The 22,753-nt window shown below is 52.0% G+C and overlaps 1 protein-coding gene across 4 annotated transcripts in view; it reads left to right on the forward strand.

Moving 5' to 3' along the window:
* LOC122541552 (tenascin-X-like) overlaps positions 1 to 22,753 on the forward strand; it is a 196,120-nt gene that overhangs the window by 76,521 nt on the left and 96,846 nt on the right. For 3 of the 4 annotated variants that reach the window (XM_087979257.1, XM_087979258.1, XM_087979259.1), the window contains exons 7-13: positions 1,456 to 1,914; positions 3,083 to 3,160; positions 4,516 to 4,854; positions 6,806 to 7,078; positions 8,968 to 9,252; positions 9,923 to 10,192; positions 13,255 to 13,536. In XM_087979257.1, the coding sequence (XP_087835383.1) occupies positions 1,456 to 1,914; positions 3,083 to 3,160; positions 4,516 to 4,854; positions 6,806 to 7,078; positions 8,968 to 9,252; positions 9,923 to 10,192; positions 13,255 to 13,536 (1,986 nt within the window). The remainder of the gene's footprint in view (positions 1 to 1,455; positions 1,915 to 3,082; positions 3,161 to 4,515; positions 4,855 to 6,805; positions 7,079 to 8,967; positions 9,253 to 9,922; positions 10,193 to 13,254; positions 13,537 to 22,753) is intronic. The other variant, XM_087979261.1, reaches the window with a different exon arrangement.

Here is a 22,753-nt window from a genome sequence, read left to right on the forward strand (position 1 = left end):
AGAGATCGGTGGGTCACAGAGATCAGTGGGTCACAGAGATCAGTGGGTCACAGAGATCAGTGGGTCACAGTGATCAGTGGGTCACAGTGATCAGTGGGTCACAGAGATCAGTGGGAGACAGTGATCAGTGGGAGACAGAGATCAGTGGGAGACAGAGATCGGTGGGTCACAGAGATCGGTGGGTCACAGAGATCGGTGGGTCACAGAGATCGGTGGGTCACAGTGATCGGTGGGTCACAGAGATCAGTGGGAGACAGTGATCAGTGGGAGACAGAGATCGGTGGGTCACAGTGATCAGTGGGTCACAGAGATCAGTGGGTCACAGTGATCAGTGCGTCACAGTGATCAGTGGGTCACAGAGATCAGTGGGAGACAGAGATCAGTGGGAGACAGAGATCAGTGGGTCACAGAGATCAGTGGGTCACAGAGATCAGTGGGAGACAATGATCAGTGGGAGACAGAGATCAGTGGGAGACAGAGATCAGTGGGAGACAGAGATCAGTGGGAGACAATGATCAGTGGGAGACAGAGATCAGTGGGAGATCTCTGTGACCCACCGATCTCTGTCTCCCACTGATCACTGTCTCCCACTGATCACTGTCTCCCACTGATCTCTGTGACCCACTGATCACTGTGACCCACTGATCTCTGTGACCCACCGATCTCTGTCTCCCACTGATCACTGTCTCCCACTGATCTCTGTGACCCATTGATCTCTGTAACCCACCGATCACTGTGACCCACTGATCACTGTGACCCACCGATCACTGTGACCCACCGATCACTGTCTCCCACTGATCACTGTGACCCACCGATCTCTGTGACCCACCAATCACTGTGACCCACCGATCTCTGTGACCCACCGATCTCTGTGACCCACCGATCTCTGTCTCACACTGATCACTGTCTCCCACTGATCTCTGTGACCCATTGATCTCTGTAACCCACCGATCACTGTGACCCACCGATCACAGTGGGAGACAATGATCAGTGGGAGACAGAGATCAGTGGGTTACAGAGATCAGTGGGTCACAGAGATCAGTGGGTCACAGTGATCAGTGGGTCACAGTGATCAGTGGGTCAGTGATCGGTGGGTCACAGAGATCAGTGGGTCACAGAGATCAGTGGGTCACAGAGATCAGTAGGTCACAGAGATCAGTGGGTCACAGAGATCAGTGTGTAAGAAGATCAGTTGGACATGCTTTAATCGGTTAAATTCTGCCCAACCTGAAGCCTCCTGTGTTTGATCCGGTGTTTCTGTCCCTCTGTGGGATTGAGGATTGTGTGGAATGGGAGAGAGAGAGAGCAGTGTTTCAGTGAGGCTGGGCAGGATGCTGCTGGGATTACCGTAGGAAAGTGGAGTTCCGAGGGGGGGTTGTGAACACTCAGTGAGGAACAGGGTCATTTGCTGCTGCTTGTCAAAACAGCTACTTACCTTCAGCTCTGTTTTAACAGAAGGTGGCACCCAGGGCAAACTGGCCAGAGGGTACTCATCACCCACAGAGGCTGCCAGTGAGAACCAGCTTGTCCAGAACATCTCGAGGACCATCTCCAAGACGATCATGGCTGGGGAACTCTCTGCTGCTGATGTCGGCCCAGTGATGTGGTCCGTCATTCGGCGTTATCCGGCCTTTCCCAAAGAGGTCAGGCGCTCTACCAAGGTGCTTCTCAATATCCCAAATACGGGAATCCCCCGAGTCAGTTCCAGGTCTGGGAGAGGACCAGGGAGACACAGAGGATCCAATGTGGTTGGCTCCCCTGCAGTTTCCCCAAAGAAGCCTAAGGGAGGAGTTGCTGGCTCTCCCGGAGACCGGGAAGCCATTCGCATTCCCATTCCCCAGCAAACCCACAATGGAACCGTGAGCCCTCCCAGCACCAGGACGCCTGAACTAAACAAGCCGGAGATTTTTGGAGGTATTTAAAATCCTGCAGCAGCTTGCTGGCACTGTCTCACACACAACCTGACCGCGGTTTCAGTCTTGCTGAGTCAAAACAATGACCAAACTCAAACACACAACATGTTTGCTCAATGCAGAATCAGAAAAACACAGCACAGGGTTACAGCACAGAAAGGGTCCATTTGGTCCATCATTGTGGTACTAGCTTCTTGCAAGACAATGCACTTTGTCCCATTCCCCCCTCCGCCTTTTCCCCAGAGCCCTGCAATTCTTTTCTCTTCAGGTTCCAATTCTCCTCTGACTGAATCAGCTTGTAGCAACCTCTCACACAACACGGTCTAGATCCCCACATTTCCTCCTCCTCCTCTTTCCAATCAGTGATGACTGGTTTGCGATCCTTCTGCCAACAGGAACAGGATTCCCTTATCACCTCGTTCTGGACTCTTCAAGATTTTGAACACTGCTCTCAAACTACCCCTGAAACTTGTCTGCTCTGAAGGCCACACCTACTCCTCACTAACTAATATAAGGCCAGCAGCGAGATGACAGACTCGATTGGGGTTTTCTCCCCAGCTACCATTCCGAATTCCAGCAATCTGTGCCCCTATATCCCCAGCTCCCTCGGCATCAGCTCCACCAGAGAATCATGCCCTTTGTTTCACATTGAGGAGAGTTTTGTCTGATGCAGAAAGTTGCTGTGATTTTGAGGGCACTGCCTGGAAACAAATTGACCTTTCAAAGGGGAATTGGATGATTTCCAAAAGGAGGAATTGTAGGGCTCTGGGGAATGAATGTGGAATCTGATAGCTCTTTAAAAGAGCTCTTCCGAATGGACCAACAGCTTCCTTCTGTGATGCATCATTCAGAGTTGCTCATGAAGGGATCAAATGGCTAATTTAGTAAGCCTTTCTTGTTCAATGGGATTCTTCCCATTTGCATGGAAATAGCCCGTTGTTTCCTCTCTGTGTTGTAACGAGAATTCTGAAGTAGTAGTGAATTAGAGTTGGACATGTGGGAGGGGGTTTAAAAACCTTTCTCACTAGTTTATAACATTATAATCATGTGTTTGTTAGAAGGTGGAGTTGGGATCTTGGGCAGTAATCTCACTCACACACACACAAATAAGTTTTATTGCCAAGCAAAAACTGACTTTTTTTCCACCCACTCCTGTTTCCTTTCAACAGGACAACGCTATGAAGTCTCTCAGCACAGTACCTCTGAGGCTAATCCTTCCCAAACCATTCACACTCCGGGAACTGCAGGTACACGCTTTCAAACTTTGTCCCTCTCTGTTCTTTCTCAGGTAAAGGCCCGCCACTTTCTGACATGGAGAACATCGTCGTTAACTTTACTAGAACCTTCTTTTTTCCCAAGGGTACTTCAAATGGCGGTTGTTCAGGATCGGAATGTAAACTGGCCTCGTACCTCATGTTTCCTTTTGAAGACAGGGCACCTCATGACACATTTATATCGCACATTTCACCCGGGAAAAGGCATTCTGCAATGAACATTGTCAAAGGTTAATCAGTGCAATGGACACCACAAGGAAATCTCAGACTGGTGACCGAAAGCTTGATCATAGAGACTGGACTGAAGGTGCAGAAGTGAGGGGGAAGGTCAGAGAGGTGTAAGGAGGAAATCCCAGAGCCTGGGGCTTTGCAAACTGAAGGCACAGCCAGTCGTAGTGGAGTGATTAAAATTGGGGTGGTGGGGTGGTGGTGCAGCACAGGTGTCTCAGAGAGCTGTGAGGCTAGAAGTTTTGGGAAGAGTGAGGGGGTCTGAGCCATTTATAACAACATTTCACTGAATTGACCGGCGCCAGGTGTAGCTCAGGGAGCACAGGAGACTGGGGAACAAAACCCGCTGCAAATTAAAACAGGAGCAGGAGATCTGAAGTTTACAATGGGTGGCGGTGGGAGTGCTCATAACTTGGAGAGCATTGGAATAGGAAAGGCTAAAGGCCTGGTCATTTCAGGAGCTGCTGAGCTGGGTTGTGGGTGGATGGGTGAGACCGTGGAGGTGGCAGTAGGCGACGTTGGTGATGAAGAGAAGGTGCGTTCGGATCTATGACAATCTCATTGTGCAGATTCAATGGGCTGAATGGCCTCATTCTGCATTGTAACACCTCTGCGGGTCTGAACAGACAGATAAAGGTACTATCTCCTTGGGAACACACTGTGTACTCTCAACACTGAGGCATCACTCCCAAAGCTCCAATGTTGTATATAACAGAATAGCCCAGAACCAATCCGCTTCTTACCAGCACAGAGTTACTGCAGGGAGGATGTGGAGGTGCACATTACTATCTCACACACACACACAGGCATACACACAGGCACACACACACACACAGGCACACACACAGAGGCACACACACACACACAGGCGCGCGCACACACACACAGGCACACACACACACAGGCGCGCACACACACACGCGCCTGTCACTGGGGAACTGGATTGGAACAGACGTTGTACACCGTGCCGCTGTCTGATTTCAGTCAAAAATCCTGCCTTTGAAGAGGAGTGGCACTGCCTCATGAACTCAGCGCTGTCACTTCGCATGGGAATGCTGACTGAACATTGATCCAGCCTTTCTCATTCTGTAACCTCTCAGGTTCTGGGCCAGGTGGAGACAAAACTCAGGGGGCAGGCAGTAAGGAGGAGGAGGAGGAGGAGCAGGAGGAGGAGGAGGAGGAGGAGGAAACAGGGCAGGAGGAGGAGGAGGATGAAGAGCTGACCACTCCCTCGAAAACAAAGCTGGAGGGCCCGGCCATTCCCAGCGGTCCCTCAGACAGCCCTCCCACAGCCGCCAATGACCCACTCCTCACTACCCAGAGCTCTTCCCCAACGCAGGCTCCCAGTGACCTTCGACCTTTTGACCTCCCGGATTTGACCACTGCCGTGAACTCTTACCACGTTGCGCCTGACGACAAACTCTCGGCTTCCATTACAGGTAACCGACTGATGTGGCTCTGATGGCTAGATTCACTCCAAACAGGAAGCGAAGGTGGGATGCCATCTTACCCCATGGCTAGACCATGACATTGACCCCCTTCTGACCTCCCTTGTCTCCCTTTCTTTCCAGGTTTCCTGTACTGGCTGTGGCCGGTTTTTCTTTTTGCAGGAACTGAGCACAATCACGCAGGCGGCCATTTTGTTTCCCGCTTGCTGCACAGGAGCAGGTTGGAGCCATTCACCCCATCAGACCCATGCTAGCACTTGGTTCAGTCACCAACTCCATTGGCCTGGTTTCCCCTACAGCCTTTCCTGATGGAAACTGCCTGGGGAAAGGAAGGAAACAATCCCAGATTGTCACTCCCCTTCCTGTGAAGAGGGGTTTCCTGAGTTGACCCCTGGGTGGTTGGTGGGGGCTGCTGTTGGAAGCCCCATGGAAATCATTCCCCTTGCCCTGCTCGATCACATTGTGCAGTGGAGCATACTGTTTGTGGAATTGGTGGGGCCGGAGGTGGGGTGGGTGCCGTGATGTCAGGTGACCACCCACCATAAGGCCAACAGCAGCACTGCCCACCCTTACTGACAGAGTGTGGCTCATCAACCAGGAGCTGCTCCTCTGAGGCATGGAGCACATTATATGGTGGGGGTGAGAGGGGAGGTCATGGCAGGGTGAGAGTGTGTGTGTGTGTGTGTGTGTGTGGGGGGGGGGGTGGAGGTATGTGGGGTAGGGTGGGGCTGTGTGTGTGTGAAGGGGTGAGATGGGGTGTGTGGGGTGAGGCTGGGTGAGGGTGCAGGGGGAGGGGCTGGGTGAGGATGTGGGGTGGGGCTGGGTGAGGGGGAGAGGGTGGGAGTGGGTGAGGCTGTAGGGACAGGTGTGGGGGAGGGAGTGGGAGAGGGTGTGGGGGAGGGAGTGGGGGAGGGAGTGGGGGAGGGAATGAGGGAGGGAATGAGGGAGGGAATGAGGGAGGTGTGGGGGAGGAGGGTGTGGGTGTGGGGAAGGGTGTGGGGGAGTGTGTGGGGGAGAGTCTGGGTGTGAGTGAGGGTGAGGGTGTGGGTGAGGGAGTGGGGGAGGCAGTGAGTGTGGGTGTGGGGGAGGGAGTAGGGGAGGGTGTAGGAGAGGGAGTGGGTGAGGGTCTGGGAGTGGGTGCGGGAGTGGGGAGGGTGTAGGTGAGGGAGCGGGGGAGGTTGTGGGGGAGGAAGTGGGGGAGGGAGTGGGTGAGTGTGGGTGAGGGTCTGAGTGTGGGTGTGGGGGAGGGAATGGGGAGGGTGTAGGGGAGCGAACGGGGGAGGGTGTGGGTGTGGGGGAGCGAGTGTGGAGGGTGTAGGGGAGGCTGTGGGGGAGGGTGTATGGGAGGGAGTGGGGGGAGGCTTAGGGAGGGAGTGGGGGAGGGAGTGGGTGAGTGTGTGGGTGTGGGTGAGGGTCTGGGTGTGGGTGTGGCGGAGGAAGTGGGGAGGGTGTATGGGAGGGAGTGGGGGTGGGCGAGGGTCTGGGTGTGGGTGTTGGGGAGGGAGTGGGGAGGGTGTAGGGGAAGGAGTGGGTGAGGGAGTGGGTGAGGGAGTGGGTGAGGGAGTAGGGGAGGGTGTGGGGGAGGGTCTGGGGGAGGGAGTGGGGGAGGGAGTGGGGGAGGGAGTGGGTGAGGGTCTGGGTGAGGGTCTGGGTGTGGTTCCGAGTGAGGGTGTGGGGGAGGGAGTGAGGGAGGGAGTGAGGGAGGGCCAAGGTGCACCCCTGGAAGGAGAGAGCGTGGTGGGGAGAGGGTAAAGGGTAAGTGTTTCGGTACAAATCAGGGACAATGTGAAGGGGGTTAAATCAGGGGAACTTTAAAAAGGGGTTAAATCGAGGAAAGTGCTCCAAGAGTTTTGTTTTGAAAGAGATACAATCATTTCATGTTTTTGGAGTATCAAAGCCTTTCACATTCCTTCCATTGTCTGTTTTCTTGTCGCCTCTTCAGACCAGGTTGCTCATTTTCGCAACGTGACGGTTAGGGACGTTACTACCCAAGCCTTCCGCCTGTCTTGGAAGGTTCCGGAAGGAGCCTTCGACTCTTTTGTCGTCCAATACAGAGTGGCTACAGGCTCTGTGCGCTGGGAGGAACGGAAAGTGCAGGGGCGTTTCCGCTCGGTGCTCCTCAAGGGGCTGCTCCCTGGCACAGACTACACCATTAGATTGTACGGAGTTCAAGACGGGCAGCGGACTGGGCCTACTGCACTGAACGTGACCACAGGTAACCCGCCCAGCCTCACGGTGACCCTTCACGGCAGCATTCAGTCACCCTGCAGGCTGGCTCTCTCCCCCTGACCATTCTCCATCCCCTCCAACAACAACCATCCACTTACATTCCTGTAGCCCCCTTCCACCATCTCATCATATCCCAAAATGCTGAACAAGTGGTAAAGTATCTTCACAGCGATGAGACTGTGTTGTAAGGTAGGATAGAGACAACCTGTGTGTGCATGGCAAGATCCCACAGACAGAAATGACATCAGCCCATAAATTGTTGATTTCGGAGTGGGTACTGGCTGAATGACATTCCCTGTCTCTCTGTGAAATATCAGTTGTGAAATATCCCCCACGCCACATTCTGAATGCAGGAAATGCCACAGCTCATTTCTTTCTTTCTAGAAAGTTCTGCCAGCTGTACGTGGGTACTCACCTCTTACCTCTGAGGGTGAGCGTTGTTGACTCGAGTCCCAGGCCTGAGGCCTGACCACAATAATCGTGTTCATTATTGCCTGCAGGGCGGGACTGAGGGAGTGCCAAACTGTCTGAAGGGTTCTCTTTCGGTGACGTGAAAGATCCTGTGGCCATTATTTCTCAGTGTGCTCCTGGGGGGGGGGGGGGTTCGAGCCAATATATGATCTCTCAGCCATTCTCACTTCAGAACTGACCAATTATCTGTCGTTGTTTGCTGTCCTCTAATTGGCTGTCACATCTCCAACAAAAGCAACCTGCCTTTATATAGTGACTTTAATGTTTAAAACAGCACAATCTGCTTCGTAGAGAATTTGTAAACCAAAGCCATCCGGTCAGGTGACCAAAAGCTCGATGGAGAAGCAGATCTTAAGAAACTCCTTAAAGGTGACGGTGGGGTAGAAGGATCGAGCTGGACGGAGGGTATTCTGTAAGGTCTGAACATGCGGGGGGTTGGGATACGAATAGTTTACGACCTGGAAGGAGTTTGTGTTAGTGCTTGAGCCTTCTTCATCGTCTCTGTAACTATGGTGATCTAACAAGGTCAATTATCTGAGAAATGACAGTGACAGTTGCCCCCTGATTGAAATACTGGACCATATGGTACAGGAGAGATCCATTGGCCCATCGAGTCTATGCCATCAGTGCTACACTGAACCTATACCAGGCCCACTTTCCTGCATTAGGCCAACAGCCTTGAGTTTTCTGACGTTTCAAGTGCGCACCCAAGTACGTTTTAAAGGTTTCCCACCTCACTCCCCTCCCAGGCAGTGCATTCCAGATTCTCACTGCCCTCGGTGTGAAAAAACATTTGCCTCGAATTCCCCCTTTCAATTGAAAATGATGCCCCTTTGACTCAGAGGGTTAGCTCCTCCATATCCCCCCCATCATGCCCTTCAATCTTACACACCTCAATCAGGCCTCCTTCCCCACCCCTCAGCCTTCCCTGCTCTAAGCCTGTCTTCACGAGGCCAGGGCTGGTCAGTGAGTCCCCAGCTCACTGATGGAGAAAAGAGACTCTCTGTCAGTTTAGGCACGAGCAGTGAGTTGGGGAGAACCTTAGCTGTAGGCCTGGGTGGTGACAGGCGCTTGTTCAATGTAGGACAAGTGTCTATCTTCATTCAGACAGGGTAAGGACAAGAAGGCTGTGCACATCACTGAGTTAGCCACGGTTTGGTCTCGAGGTAGGAGAGGACTTAATGGGCCTTGCCTAGGGATAGGAGAGGATTGATCATTACTCCAGCACTGTCCACCCATAAAACTATCTGAACTGGACTGGACTCTCCCTGAAACCCCAATAGTGTAGGACATGTGTGATACTGTTGCCAGGTAACAGGGTCAGAGGTCACACCAGAGCTTGGCTAAGCCCTCGACTGTTCTGTTCCTGAAGATGTTTTAAGTCTCAGTTGGTCCTTCTGTTAGATTCCATGGAACCAGTGAAAGTGGGGAAGCTTGGAAGACTCACCTTCTCTGACATCACAGAGCGCTCCCTGCGCCTGGCCTGGACTGCGGACAGGGACTTTGACACCTTCCTCGTACACTACCGCATCATTGGGTCCAAGGAGGTGCACAAGCTGAAGCTGCCCGGCAACCTTCGCTCCTCGTTCATCACAGGCCTCAGGCCTGGCACCAACTACTCCATTTCCCTCCACGGTATCTCATCTGGCCAGCGGACTAAACCAATCAGCAGCACCACAACCACCACAGGTCAGTGGCATCCTCAAACCTCATGAGGAGGCTGTTCAGCCCATCTTTCAGGGGATTGCAGCTTCACTGGCTGGGCTAGCTATTATTGACCGTCCCTAACTCTCCTTGAGAAGGTGGTGCTGAGCTGCCATCTTAACCTGCTATGGTCCACCTAGGGTGAGGGGAGGAGTTGGGGGGGTGGAGCCTGCTGCATTTAGACTAATCAGGAGCTGGCACAGGCCACTCAGCCCTTCGATCATATTTAACAAGATCATGACTAATCTGGTCATTCCCACTATAACCTCTCAGCCCCTGGTTTAACGGGAATCTCTGTCGCTCTGCCTCAAAGGGAAAGAGACTGCCAAATGATTACAACCCCACTTGGGAGAGAGGAAAAGAAAATCTCAACTCTGTTTTAAATTGGGGCACTCCTTGTTCTGAGAAATGGTGACACCCCTTGCTCTGCAATCTCCAACAAGAGGAAACATCCTTCCCCGCCATGACACCCGCAGTTCCATTAGGAAGGCTGCTCCAGGATTTTGACCTAGGGACATTGAAGGAACAGGATATAGCTCCCAGTCCGGGTGGTGTATGAGTTGGAGGGGAACCTGAATAGCTCCCGATCTTGAATATTAACAAATCTCCCCATCAGTAATTCTTTGTCTCTTTTTTTCCCATTTAACTCCCACAGAGGCTGTAAAACTGGGCAGCGCATCCACCTCTGATATCACGGCTAACTCCCTCCGACTCTCCTGGACGGTGGACAGGGCCCACTTTGACTCCTTTTTAATCCGGTACAGAGTCCAGGGCTCTGAGGAGACCCAAAACATCACAGTCACCGGCGGGCAAAGATCCCACCTCATCGTAGGCCTCAAGCCTACTACCAGATACATCATCTATCTGTACGGGATTTCTGATGGAGTAAGGACAGAGCCTTTGACCACTACTGTGACCACCTCAGGTACCTTTACCTCTATGTCATATATTCAACTCTTCACCAGTCAATTAATTTGGACCTTTCAGAGAAAATATGCCAGCCAATTCCATTGACATGAGATCGTGGAGAGAGAATGGTTCCTTCGTTCTACATTTTAATGAATGGGGATATTTTACGGAGTCTCTCCAAGAAGGAATCCCACAGGAACAGACGGATATTGATCTGACACCACCTCCCCCAACACCTTGTCACAATGTGTTCTCCCAGTTGGATTATGGGTAATTTACCGCTCAGAAACAGACCATGTGCTCCTCCTGGGTCTTCTCTCTAAGATCCTCATTTAAGCCAATCCCCGCATCCATCTAAATCTACGTCTATCCTGTATTTGCCCTCAACCATTCACCAGCATCATTCCCTTTGGCAGGGCTAATCACTATCTAATTGGAAAGGTTTCTCCTGAGTTCCCAATTGGATTCTTGACTGACCGTCTTATGAAGATGGTCACTGAATTCCACTCTCCCTACGCAAGTGGAAACCCTTGGGCCATGGCCACTCTGATATCCCCTTCCCAAATGTCAGGGGATTTATTTGCCTTCCCTATCGCCTGGCCTGTTCAATCCTTGCTGGTAATTTATGTTTCCTCACTGTTTCAGTGAGGTTTTCTCCCAGAGTTCCCTGTACCCCGGTTCAGGGATGATTGAATGGAGGGGTGTAAGGATCTGATAGGGCACTGCATTAAGGTACAATTATTAAACCAGAGCTCGGCTGTTCAGGGTGAGCTCAGGAAGCACCTTCTCATGGAAAGGCTCACTGGATTCTGGAACTTTCTCCCGGAATCAAAGTTTTCCCGGCGCAAGGGGCCCATTGAAGATTTCACAACGGAATTTTCATCAGGGTTACAGGAATGTGGAATCGAGGGGAACAGACAGGATCCAGCTCCGTTATGATTGAATCGACCAGGATCCAGGGGCCTCCCGCTTCCCGCCTGCAGTGAGAACATTTCACTGACCATAACCTGCAGCCCATCCAAGATGGCACCCCAGAGTGAGTTAGCTCTGAAGGCAGTGCCATTACTTTAATGATAACCTTGTTCAACCGATTAAAGTAGCACGAGACCAAGGAGATGTCATGAACCAATTAATCGTTATTTAGTTGCATTCTTCCAGCCTCAGCTGATAAAGACACTCAGAAGTGAAGTAGGTATGGCAGTTGTACAGCCTCTAACACGATGTGCAATTGTTTCAGACTCTCCTCCCACAGCAGGAATGGGTTTTGAATCCTTGAACTGAGCAGACCTCAGGGTTCAGATAGATCCCCACCTCCCTCTGCCCACGACCTCTGACCCTTGCTGCCTGAGGCCTACTGCCAGAGACAGTCACCATGGCAACTCTCCGTGGCGTGGGTTGGGGGGTGGGGGGAGGTGGGGGTAGGGTTCGGACATGACAGGCCACTCGTGCACCCACCTATGACAGGCATTCGACTTCATTGGAGGAAGGACCTGCATTTACATAGCACCCGTTTGCAAACTCAGGATGTCTTGGAAGCACTTTGCAGTCAATGACGTGCTCTTTCCGAGGATCGTCAGTTTTTGGTGCACAGCAAGATCCGACCAGTCATAACATGACAGTGGCTCAGATTTCTGTTTCACCAATTGTTGTAAAATAAAGATGGGCCCAGGGTGTAGGCCGTGAGGAGAACCCATGACCGTGTCTTCAAAAGAATGGCTGTGCAGTCGTAACAGAGGATGCCCAGTGAGTGACGCTCCCTCAGTGAGTGATCCCTCAGTGAGTGACGCTCCCTCAGTGAGTGATTCCTCAGTGAGTGAGCTCCCTCAGTGAGTGATTCCTCAGTGAGTGAGCTCCCTCAGTGAGTGATTCCTCAGTGAGTGAGCTCCCTCAGTGAGTGATTCCTCAGTGAGTGAGCTCCCTCAGTGAGTGATGCTCCCTCAGTAAATGACACTCCCTCAGTGAGTGATCCCTCAGTGAGTGAGCTCCCTCAGTGAGTGATGCTCCCTCAGTAAATGACACTCCCTCAGTGAGTGATCCCTCAGTGAGTGATTCCTCAGTGAGTGAGCTCCCTCAGTGAGTGATTCCTCAGTGAGTGAGCTCCCTCAGTGAGTGATGCTCCCTCAGTAAATGACACTCCCTCAGTGAGTGATCCCTCAGTGAGTGATGGTCCCTCAGTGAGTGATCCCTCAGTAAATGATACATCAGTAAATGATCCTTCAGTGAGTGAGGTCTCTGAGTGAGTGATCCCCTTCAGTGAGTGATCCCTCAGTAAATGATCCTTCAGTGAGTGAGGTCTCTCATTGAGTGATCCCTTAGCGTGATCCCTCAGTGAGTGACTCTCCATCAGTGAGTGATCCTCAGTGAGTGACGGTCCCTCACTGAATGATCCCTCAGTGAGTGAGGTCCCTCAGTGAGTGATCCCTCAGTAAATGATCTCTCAGTGAATTAACTCCCTCAGTGAGTATGGTCTCTCAGTGAGTGATCCCTCAGTGAGTATGGACCCTCAGTGAGTGACAGTCCCTCAGTGAGTGATCCCTCAGTGAGTGATTCACCAGTGAGTGATCCCTCAGTGAGTGACGGTGCCTCATTGAGTGAGCTCCCTCACACATGTGCCCTATCCTGGTGAGGTTACAGCAGGAGAATGGAGAATGGGCCATGTCTGGGGAGACTCCCCTTCCCTCTCTCCAAACCCCAGCTCCTTAAAGATAGAGCACCAAGCTGAAGCGTGAACATAAGGTCCACAGCAATTGGGTGGTGAAACGGTCCTGAGGAGGTGTGCCTCATTGTCCTCTTGTTCCTAAACGGTGACCAACTGGCCAGCTCCTCCGTGTCAGACCCTCCTGCATAACCCACCGGACGATATACCCCTCACTCGGAACAGCTCCGATCTCAGTGGCTCCGAGATGACAAGGTTTCGGGAGGGAATTTTAGATCATTCCAGAGTGCAGGGCCGCCGGTGGGATATGCCACAGTTCCAGAGGCCAGAAATGAGGATATCCCAGAGGCTGCAGGGTTTGAAGGAGTTGAGGAGGATTTGATCCACGTTTTTTTTTCTCTCTCTTCCTTTCTCCCATGCAGTGAAAGTGCAGCCACAGCGGGGTGAAGTGAGGGACCTCTCAGTATCGGACATCACGGCCGACTCTCTCCAGCTCTCCTGGGTGACCGAGAGGCGATACGACTCTTTCTTCATTGAGTACAGAGCTGAAGAGGACCACGTCCTCCAGAGCCTGACGGTTCGTGGTGACCATCGATCGGCCACCATCACAGGCCTCAGGCCTACCACCAAATACACCCTCTATCTCTATGGGGTCTCGGCTGATCAGCGCACTGCTCCGCTGAGCGTGGTCGCCACCACCACAGGTAATGTTAGAATAACAACCGGAATACATTCTTTCAACAAGTCAGTCTCGCTCAGTCAAAACCACAGCTGTGTCCCTGCAATTCACTGGGCGATCTTCACTCATTCAGAGCGGATCCCTTCAGAATAGAATGATGCAGAAGCATCCAGATCAGGCCATTCTGCCCCCTCAAGCCTGCTGGGCTGCTCAGACTGGTGACCTTTTGCCTCAGCCCACACCTTCACCCCAGCACCAAATCCTTCCATTTCCTGTATGTCCCAAAATCATTCTGTCTCTGTCTTAAACAGCCTCAGCGACTGATTCTCGCCGGGTCTCTGGGGTGGAGGATTCCAAAGATTCCCAACCCTCGGAGCGAACATATTTCTCCACCTCTCAGCACTTAATTGCCCACCTCAGGGTCATATTCCCTGAGAGGGACTCTAAAGCCAAGGGAACCACCCACAGGCCATTCGGCCCAGCTTGTAGAGGCTGGTGTTTTTGGCTCACAAGTCCGTCCTCCGATTGTTTCCTCCGACCTCATCCTCCTCCCATCGATGGAGAGCTACAGCCGGCCTTGCCCAGTATTCCCTGTGGAGGGAAAGCAGTAGAAGCGACAGGAGATGGGAAGAGGAGGGGAGGATTGGGAATTGCTGGGGCTCATTTCCAATGGGAAGGTCCCAGGAGTGAGTATTCCCCTCCGTCAGCCTGCTCGGGAGAAATGAGAAACCTGCTGTTTATCCCGGTGCAGGTTTAATCAGTTTAGCCCCACAACGTGTATTCAGTGACAACAGCTAATGAAACCCTGGCCACCAATCAGACATTTCTTCATTCATGGAGAAAGGAAGGAGATCATTATTAACAGCAGAAGGATGGATCGGATTTACCACCTTCCCGGGAATAATGTTCCTCCTTTCGCATGGCATGATCGATCCGAGGGCAAGGGTCTGTCTTTCCTCTGACCTCCATCTTCAGTGGAAGTGGGAGGGAGTGGGGGAAGGGGTATACGGGAGAGGGAGTGGGGCATGAATGTGGGAGGGGGTGAACAGGGGAGGGAGTGAGTGAGGAAGTGGGCGAGGGGGTGAACGGGGAGGGAGTGGGGAAAGAGGGAGTTAGGAATGAATGTGGGAGGGGGTGAATGGGAGAGAGACTGGGGATAGAGGGAGTGAGGAGTGGATGTGAGAGGGGGTGTACAGGAGGGAGTTGGGGAAGGAGTGGGGGAGGAGTGGAGAAGTGAATGGGGAGGGAGAGAGTGAGGAAAGGAGTGGGGGAGGGACTGGGGAAGTGAATGTACGAGGGAGTGAAAAGGGGAGGGAGTGGGGAGAGGTGGGGGAGTGAATGGGGGAGAGAGATAGTGAGGGAAGGAGTGGGGGAGGGAGTGAGTAGGGGAAGGAATGGGGAGTAAGTGAGAGTGAGTGGGGAGTGAGTGGGAGAGTGGGGGAATGATTGGGGGAGTGAGTATGGAGTGAGGATTGAGTGTTGCAGTCTAACTGAGGCATAGGAGGAGGGATCCAGCTGTTGGAGGGAGCAGGGGTTGAGGCCGCGGTTAGTCTGAAGGAGGCCTCAGGGTTCTCATTGCAGCATCAAGCCAGCAGCTGCTCAGGCCCAGGGTCGACTAGGCCAAATCTTTCCCCAGGCCCTACATACCCCAGGCCCAACCTTCCCACTGGGCCCAACCTCCCCCAGGCCCAGTCTCCCCCACACCTAGCCTCACCCAGACCTGAACACCTTTCCCCTGGCCCAATCTTACCCCAGAACCAGCCTTGCCCAGGTCTGAACACCTTGCCCCAAGCGCAACCTTCCTCCAGGCCCAGCCTCACCCAGGCCCAGCCTCGCCTCAGGCCTGAACACCTTCCCCCCAGGCCCAGCCTCACCTAAGCCCAATCTCCCCCATACCCAGCCTCACCCCAGGCCTGAACACTTTCCCCCAGGCCCAGCCTCACCTAAGCCCAATCTCCCCCATACCCAGCCTCACCCCAGGCCTGAACACCTTCCCCTGCAGGTGCGGTTGCTGGGTCATGGAGCTGAGGGCACAGCCTTGCATTTCTCTCTTTGTGAAATGTTTCCTTCACTTGCAGCTGCCGATGAATCTGAGGATTAGATTTTTGAACAGTCTTTGGGAGCCTTTGGGAGCTGGAGGAGCCTGAGGTAGGCCCCATGTTAGCTGTAACTGTGTGAGGCAGATTTAAACCTGATCACCTGGAACACAGATGGCTCACAGAACAAGTTTGGCTTTCGATTTTTGAGTTGATTTAGTGTGGAGCATTTCCAGTAGTTTTTCAGTGAATTTTTGGTTCATTTGTCGGTCATCTTTCCCTTGTCCTCCTTGAGATTTGCAGGTGCTGATGCCAAGAGATTACGGCTTGAGAACATCTGACTGTGTGCCCACTCTGTCCAGTGTTAGCCCGTTTCTGAATGCTTGGCCACACCCGTACCAGCGACCCTGAATTCCTGAGTTTAAATCTCATCACAGTCACTGAGCTGTTACCTTATTCCCACGCTAAGCCGGACTCCTTGCCTATCCTAGCTGCCCCTTGCTGAGGGGGTGGTCAGCTGCTTTGTGGAACCATCACAGCCCAACAAACATGGACCTCCGTCACTTTAAGAAATTATTTGTCTGGGGAAGTAAACCTGCAGCTTGCTGACCTGGTCTGGCCTACGTGTGACTCCAAACCAACACCAGCCAGTTGACTCCACTAATCCAATTGGTCAGGCAGGATCATAGTAGCTACAGTAGGCCATTCAGTCCTTCAAGCCTGCCTGTCCATTCAACAAGATCATTAATGATCTTTATATCTGAATTCCCAGATTATCCCAAATCCCTGTGTTCCGACGTCTCCCGATTCCTGTCAACAATGAAGTGCCCACAGACCTTCGAGGGAAGACTTTTCTCCGTGCTACAATTCAGCCTGAATCAAAACACCCCACTGCCTAATTCTGAAACTGTCTCACCCTCTTGATCCCCCTTCTCAGTGCCCACCCTGTCAGGCCCTTCCTCAATGAGATCAACTCCGAGGAACACCAGTCTAACACCCTCAAACGCTCCGACCGTGGAAGGCGTTGTTGGGAATGGACAATAAATTGGACCACACTAACATCAGTCAGGTCCTGGGGGAGATCTCAGAAAGAAAATGTCTTTGATGAAGTAACGATCGTGAAAGATACCTCAACATAATGCCGCTGAGATCTCCAGACTGTCATGTCAGAGAGTGTGCCTGATCAGTGCTGTTACCCTCCAGGAGAAGTAATCAATCCCGCACCAGTAACAACCCATCTTTTTCTCCTCTCTCACCTTTGTTGACTCCCACAGATAAGGACGCAGCCAGACTGAAAAAGGTTGGGCAGCTTTCAGTCTCTAATGTCACATCTGACTCCTTCCAGCTTTCCTGGGCAGCAGATGGTGCTTTTGATTCCTTTGTGATACAGTACAGGGTGCCCGGTTCTAAAGTGGCACGGAAACGCACGGTAACCGGTGACAGCCAGAGAACTGTGATCACAGGCCTCAGGCCTAGCACCAGCTACAGAGTCTTCCTCTTTGGGGTTTCCCATGGCCAGCGCACAAGACCACTGACTGCCCTTGTATCCACCAGAGGTAATGCTTTCAATAAATGGAGCCCTCATCACTCAAGGCTGGGAAGAACAGATCGGTCTTCCTGTGACCTATGCCATACACCGTCTCTGTGCTATTATTTGGGCCAGTGATGCTTGTGCCCCTGAAAACTGCATGGCAGGTCAAAGTGCACGGCCAGGCTCATTGACCCGACTGTCAGGTACCTCACGCACCCCACACCCGCTCCCCCACTCATTACACCACCATCGCATGAAATTTGAATTCATCTGGATTTGTTCTGAGCTGAGACCACAGCTGGATGTTTGTCTCCATGTGTGATTTGTTTTACATGAATGTAAACACACATTCACTGATCATCCATAATCATTTCCACAGCTTTTGCATGCACTCATGGAGCAGAACTTGCTTGATCTCAGGAACTCCAAACCATTCTTCATTCCCAGGAAAAAATGATAGTTGGCCATCCTTCCTCCATCTTTGAACTAGAAATCACTGGCCTCACGTTCATCCTCATTGATTCCATTACTGTCACAGCTGCTGATCATTGTGAGAAACCCTAGCGTTTTCCATCATTTTCATCAAACTTTCAGCATTTTTGATTAACTGTAAAATGACTATTTCTGTGCTATATGACTCTAAGTGAGATGAACTGGATTGCTGTTTGGGAGAGGTGGGGCTGATGGAATAAATGGCCTCTTCTTTTTTCTTTACTACTGTAAGAGCTTGAGACAATGGGAGAGGAGCAGTGGGAAAAGGAGATTTTTTTAAAAAGGTGTGGGGAAATTCCACAGAATGTAGATCCTCTGAAACATTACGAACCTTTAAGCAAACTCTGGGATGACCACATTGTCGAGTCCTGTGTCTGAATAGTGGAAACACAAGTGAAGACTCGAATAAACAGAGAGAAGGTCAAACAGCAGATGAGCTTGGACACAAAGCCAAGAAACCCCGATACAAGTTCAAAGCTGATTTTCAAACAATAAGAAGGAAGGGAATTAATGAACTAATTCCAGGGCAAGGGAAAAATCAAGGAAGCAAATGTGATTGCGAACAGATGAAGGCAGGTTAAGGAGAGAGAAGGAGTTTTCTTGGTTGGGTTAGACTGCCATCTAGTGAATGGAGAGGGAGCTGTTTCCCTGGTGGTCTCTGAGTACAGGGCATTGTGATAGAGACTGAACCTCTTCTGCTCTGTACCATGCTGGGAATTTCTGAAATGTAACCTGCAGCTGTTGGTACTTCTAATATTGATCAATCCAGCAAATGTGCTCCAAATATCCCACGGTTCCCATAACAAACAAATTGCACAGTGTCTGCAGGCTCAGAGTATCATGAATATGTCTGGAAAATTCACATGATATTTCCACCTCATCCGTTAGGCCTTTCCAGATTTCAATTCAAATTACAAGTGTGGAGGGTGATGTGGTGAGAGGTAGTGCCTTCCTGCTTCTAGGACAGATTCTGTACGGCTAACACTGTGTTTCTGTTAGTGTTACTGAGAGACACTGTGAGTTTGGGCTCTGTCAGTGTTCCTGAGGGGCACTGTGAGTCTGGGGTATGTCAGTGTTCCTGAGGGGCACTGTGAGTCTGGGCTCTGTCAGTGTTCCTGAGGGGCACTGTGAGTCTGGGCTCTGTCAGTGTTACTGAGAGACACTGTGAGTCTGGGCTCTGTCAGTGTTCCTGAGGGGCACTGTGAGTCTGGGCTTTGTCAGTGTTACTGAGGGACACTGTGAGTCTGGGCTCTGTCAGTGTTCCTGAGGGGCACTGTGAGTCTGGGGTGTGTCAGTGTTCCTGAGGGACACTGTGAGTCTGGGGTGTGTCAGTGTTCCTGAGGGACACTGTGAGTCTGGGGTATGTCAGTGTTACTGAGGGACACTGTGAGTCTGGGCTCTGTCAGTGTTCCTGAGGGACACTATGAGTCTGGGCTCTGTGAGTGTTCCTGAGGGGCACTATGAATCTGCAGTGTGTCAGTGTTACTGAGGGATACTGTGAGTCTGTGGTGTGTCAGTGTTCCTGAGGGACACTGTGAGTCTGTGGTGTGTCAGTGTTCCTGAGGGACACTGTGAGTCTGTGGTGTGTCAGTGTTACTGAGGGACACTGTGAGTCTGTGGTGTGTCAGTGTTCCTGAGGGACACTGTGAGTCTGTGGTGTGTCAGTGTTCCTGAGGGACACTGTGAGTCTGGGGTCTGTCAGTGTTACTGAGGGACACTGTGAGACTCTGGTGTGTCAGTGTTACTGAGGGACACTGTGAGTCCGGGCTCTGTCCGTGTTACTGAGGGACACTATGAGTCTGCGGTGTGTCAGTATTACTGAAGGACACTGTAAGTCTGGGGTGTGTCAGTGTTACTGAGGGACACTGTGAGTCTGGGCTCTGTCCGTGTTACTGAGGGACACTGTGAGTCTGGGGTGTGTCAGTGTTACTGAGGGACACTGTGAGTCTGGGCTCTGTCCGTGTTACTGAGGGACACTGTGAGTCTGGGCTCTGTCCGTGTTACTGAGGGACACTGTGAGTCTGGGCTCTATCAGTGTTACTGAGGGACACTGTGAGTCTGTGGTGGGTCAGTGTTACTGAGGGACACTATGAGTCTGGGCTCTGTCCGTGTTTCTGAGGGACACTGTGAGTCTGGGCTCTGTCCGTGTTACTGAGGGACACTATGAATCTGCGGTGTGTCAGTGTTACTGAGGCACACTGTGAGTCTGGGCTCTGTCCGTGTTACTGAGGGACTCTGTGAGTCTGCAGTGTGTCAGTGTTACTGAGGGACACTGTAAGTCTGGGGTGTGTCAGTGTTACTGTGGGACAATGTGAGTCTGGGCTCTGTCGGTGATACTGAAGGAGACTGTGTGTCTGGGCTCTATCCGTGTTGCTGAGGGACACTGTGAGTCTGGGCTCTGTCAGTGTTACTGAGGGACACTGTGTGTCTGGAGTGTGTCAGTGTTACTGAGGGACACTGTGTGTCTGGGCTCTGTCCGTGATACTGAAGGAGACTGTGTGTCTGGGCTCGGTCCGTGTTACTGAGGGACACTGTGAGTCTGGGGTGTGTCAGTGTTACTGAGGGACTCTGTGAGTCTGGGGTGTGTCAGTGTTACTGAGGGATACTGTGTGTCTGGGCTTTGTCAGTGTTACTGAGAGACACTGTGTGTCTGGGCTCTGTCAGTGTTACTGAGGGACACTGAGAGTCTGGGCTCCATCAGTGTTACTGAGGGACACTATAAGTCTGTGGTGTGTCAGTGTTACTGAGGGACACTATGAGTCTGGGCTCTATCAGTGTTACTGACGGACACTGTGTGTCTGGGATGTGTCAGTGTTACTGAGGGATACTGTGTGTCTGCGGTGTGTCAGTGTTACTGAGGGACACTGTGAGTCTGGCCTCTGTCAGTGTTACTGAAGTACACTGTGACACTCAGACACTGTAGTCTCAGTGTCTGAGCACCCATCGCTCAGCAGGGAGAGCTCCACAGGCTGACCACTTGCTGAGTGACAGATGACTCCCCTCACCTCCGTGTTTAGTGGTCAAACCTTTCTCCCTGAGATTTTTACCTTTGGACTATTCATCCAACAAACCAGTTCGTTGGCATCTTTCCTGGGACTGCCTTAATGATATTCCACATTTTCGACGGAGGTTCACGAGGTGACTTGCTTGGATTGCTCTAATCCACGTTTCCCACATTCCCAGCCTGACCAGACCTCTGTTAGAAATCCTCACAATGTCTGATCTCCTCCCAGCTTTGACAGGTTCAGTTGAAATGAAGCCAAGCCGCCTGGAGATCCTCTCCACCTTTAACATCACAGTGCACTCGGTCAGTCTGCTGGGGCTGCCAAGGTGCTCTTTGACTCCTTCCTGGTGCAGTATGGAGTTCAGGACCTGAAGGAAACTCACGGTGACCGGGAACCTGTGAGCCACTACCATCAGGGGCCTGAGGCCAGCCACCTAGTACAGCGTCCAGGGCCACGGCCTCTCTCATGGTCAAGCCACAAAGCCACTCAGCCTGGTGCCGGCTACAGAAGGTCATGTACGGCACGGAATGCCCTTGGTTTGACCACAGGAACTGCACGCTTCCCCCTCTCCATCATCACAATCACTAACACGGGAGCCAGGCCCTTCCTGGGTCTCACACACAATCCTCCAGAACAAAGTCTGGCCATTCGGCCCTCTGGTCTGTGCTGTGCTGGCGTTTATAATCTCCAAGAGGCCCCTGTGACCTCTTTTGACTCCACCCTCCTCTGTGCCTGTCTGTCTTGTGTCTATCCAGCGTTGCAGTCTATGTATCTGCACATACCTGCCTGCACCGCTGTATATCTGTGTCCTTACCACTCTGCCTCTGCACGGACGTTTCTCCCGAATCCGCTACCCTGCCTCCTTTCGATGTGGCCATCTCCCAATCCCAAGGCAGAAAGATTACAGTGAGCCCTCGGAAACTGCTCCAATCTTCGGGAGATGCCACCTCCGATCGAACATCTTCCTGAAGATTTTATGCCAATCTCTGCCATCATGTTTTATCCAAATGCTTTGGGTGGCTTTGGCAAGGCCTGGATTTATCACCTATCCCGGACTACCGTAGAAAGGATTCTCCTGAACTGTGAGGAGCCTCGTGAAGCTTATTCAAGGTTTAAATCCCTGTTCATCTCCAGCGGATCTCACCTTGCAACGACTTACAAATCCCACCAAAAGGATGGAACCATTCTAATGAACAGGAGCGATCTGGTTACTAAGAAATCAAACTCCAAAACCTGGCCGCAGCTTTTTTGTGGATTGCCAGGGCTCAGGGGGCCAGGGGAATTTCTTTACTGTCCACACACTTGCAGAGTGTAGGCCGTGAACTGGAGAAACATGGTGAATAGATGCTGTTCACCAGTTGAGAGATTTCACCTGGTTGAACACCGAGACCCTGCAGCAGTTGATTGTGGTTCCTGGTTCGAGATCGGATTGTCCAGGGTCAGCAGGGAGCATTACTGAGCCATCATTGAGGCCCTGCTCTACTGTGGGAAAGATCAGGTCCCGATGGATGGAGTTTAAACACATTGTGGACAGCCATAGACATAGACACAGGGAGTGGGACCCCCACCATCACTGGGTGGGGAGAAGATCCCACCCCCGAGGGCTGACTGCCGATCTGATTGGCCAGCAGCTCCAGCAGTGCCCAGCAGCGCCAGGATCTCAACAGTGGGCACGGCTGGAACTGCAGGTTGTCCCATTCGTGAGTGAACAATGGATCTCCAACCCAGGAAGAATCTGAGGTATTTAGACAGGGAGCAGTTGGGCATTCCAGAGAGGGGGAAAACGGTGGTTGGGAGCAGGATCAGAGGGGTAGGTTTTGGAAACCAGCTGAGAGGCACAAAGGTCGCAAGGGAAGAGAGTTGGGAGGGGTGGGAGTGAGGGAGAGATGGCCTGGGGCGGGGTTTGCCATTATGGCGGATGGGTTTTCCTGATGTGGCTGTAATTCCAATGATACCCTTCACTGGGAGTGCAATCCCAGTGTGGAGCACCATTACTGACCATCAACCCTGACCCTCAATCCCAGTTCAGATTGTTGTCAGACTTACCGCTGTTTATCCTGATATTGTGTACAGATTTTAACAAACACATTGACCCAGTTGACCCAGGCTTGGTGACTATTAAAATCCTATTGGACAATCCTGATGTCCACAGTGAGTGCGCTGTGTTCAGAACATGGC

Source organism: Chiloscyllium plagiosum, unplaced genomic scaffold (assembly GCF_037043375.1).
Source record: "Chiloscyllium plagiosum isolate Xiang-an unplaced genomic scaffold, Cpla_swu_hap1 HiC_scaffold_35, whole genome shotgun sequence".
NCBI classification, from domain to species: domain Eukaryota; kingdom Metazoa; phylum Chordata; class Chondrichthyes; order Orectolobiformes; family Hemiscylliidae; genus Chiloscyllium; species Chiloscyllium plagiosum.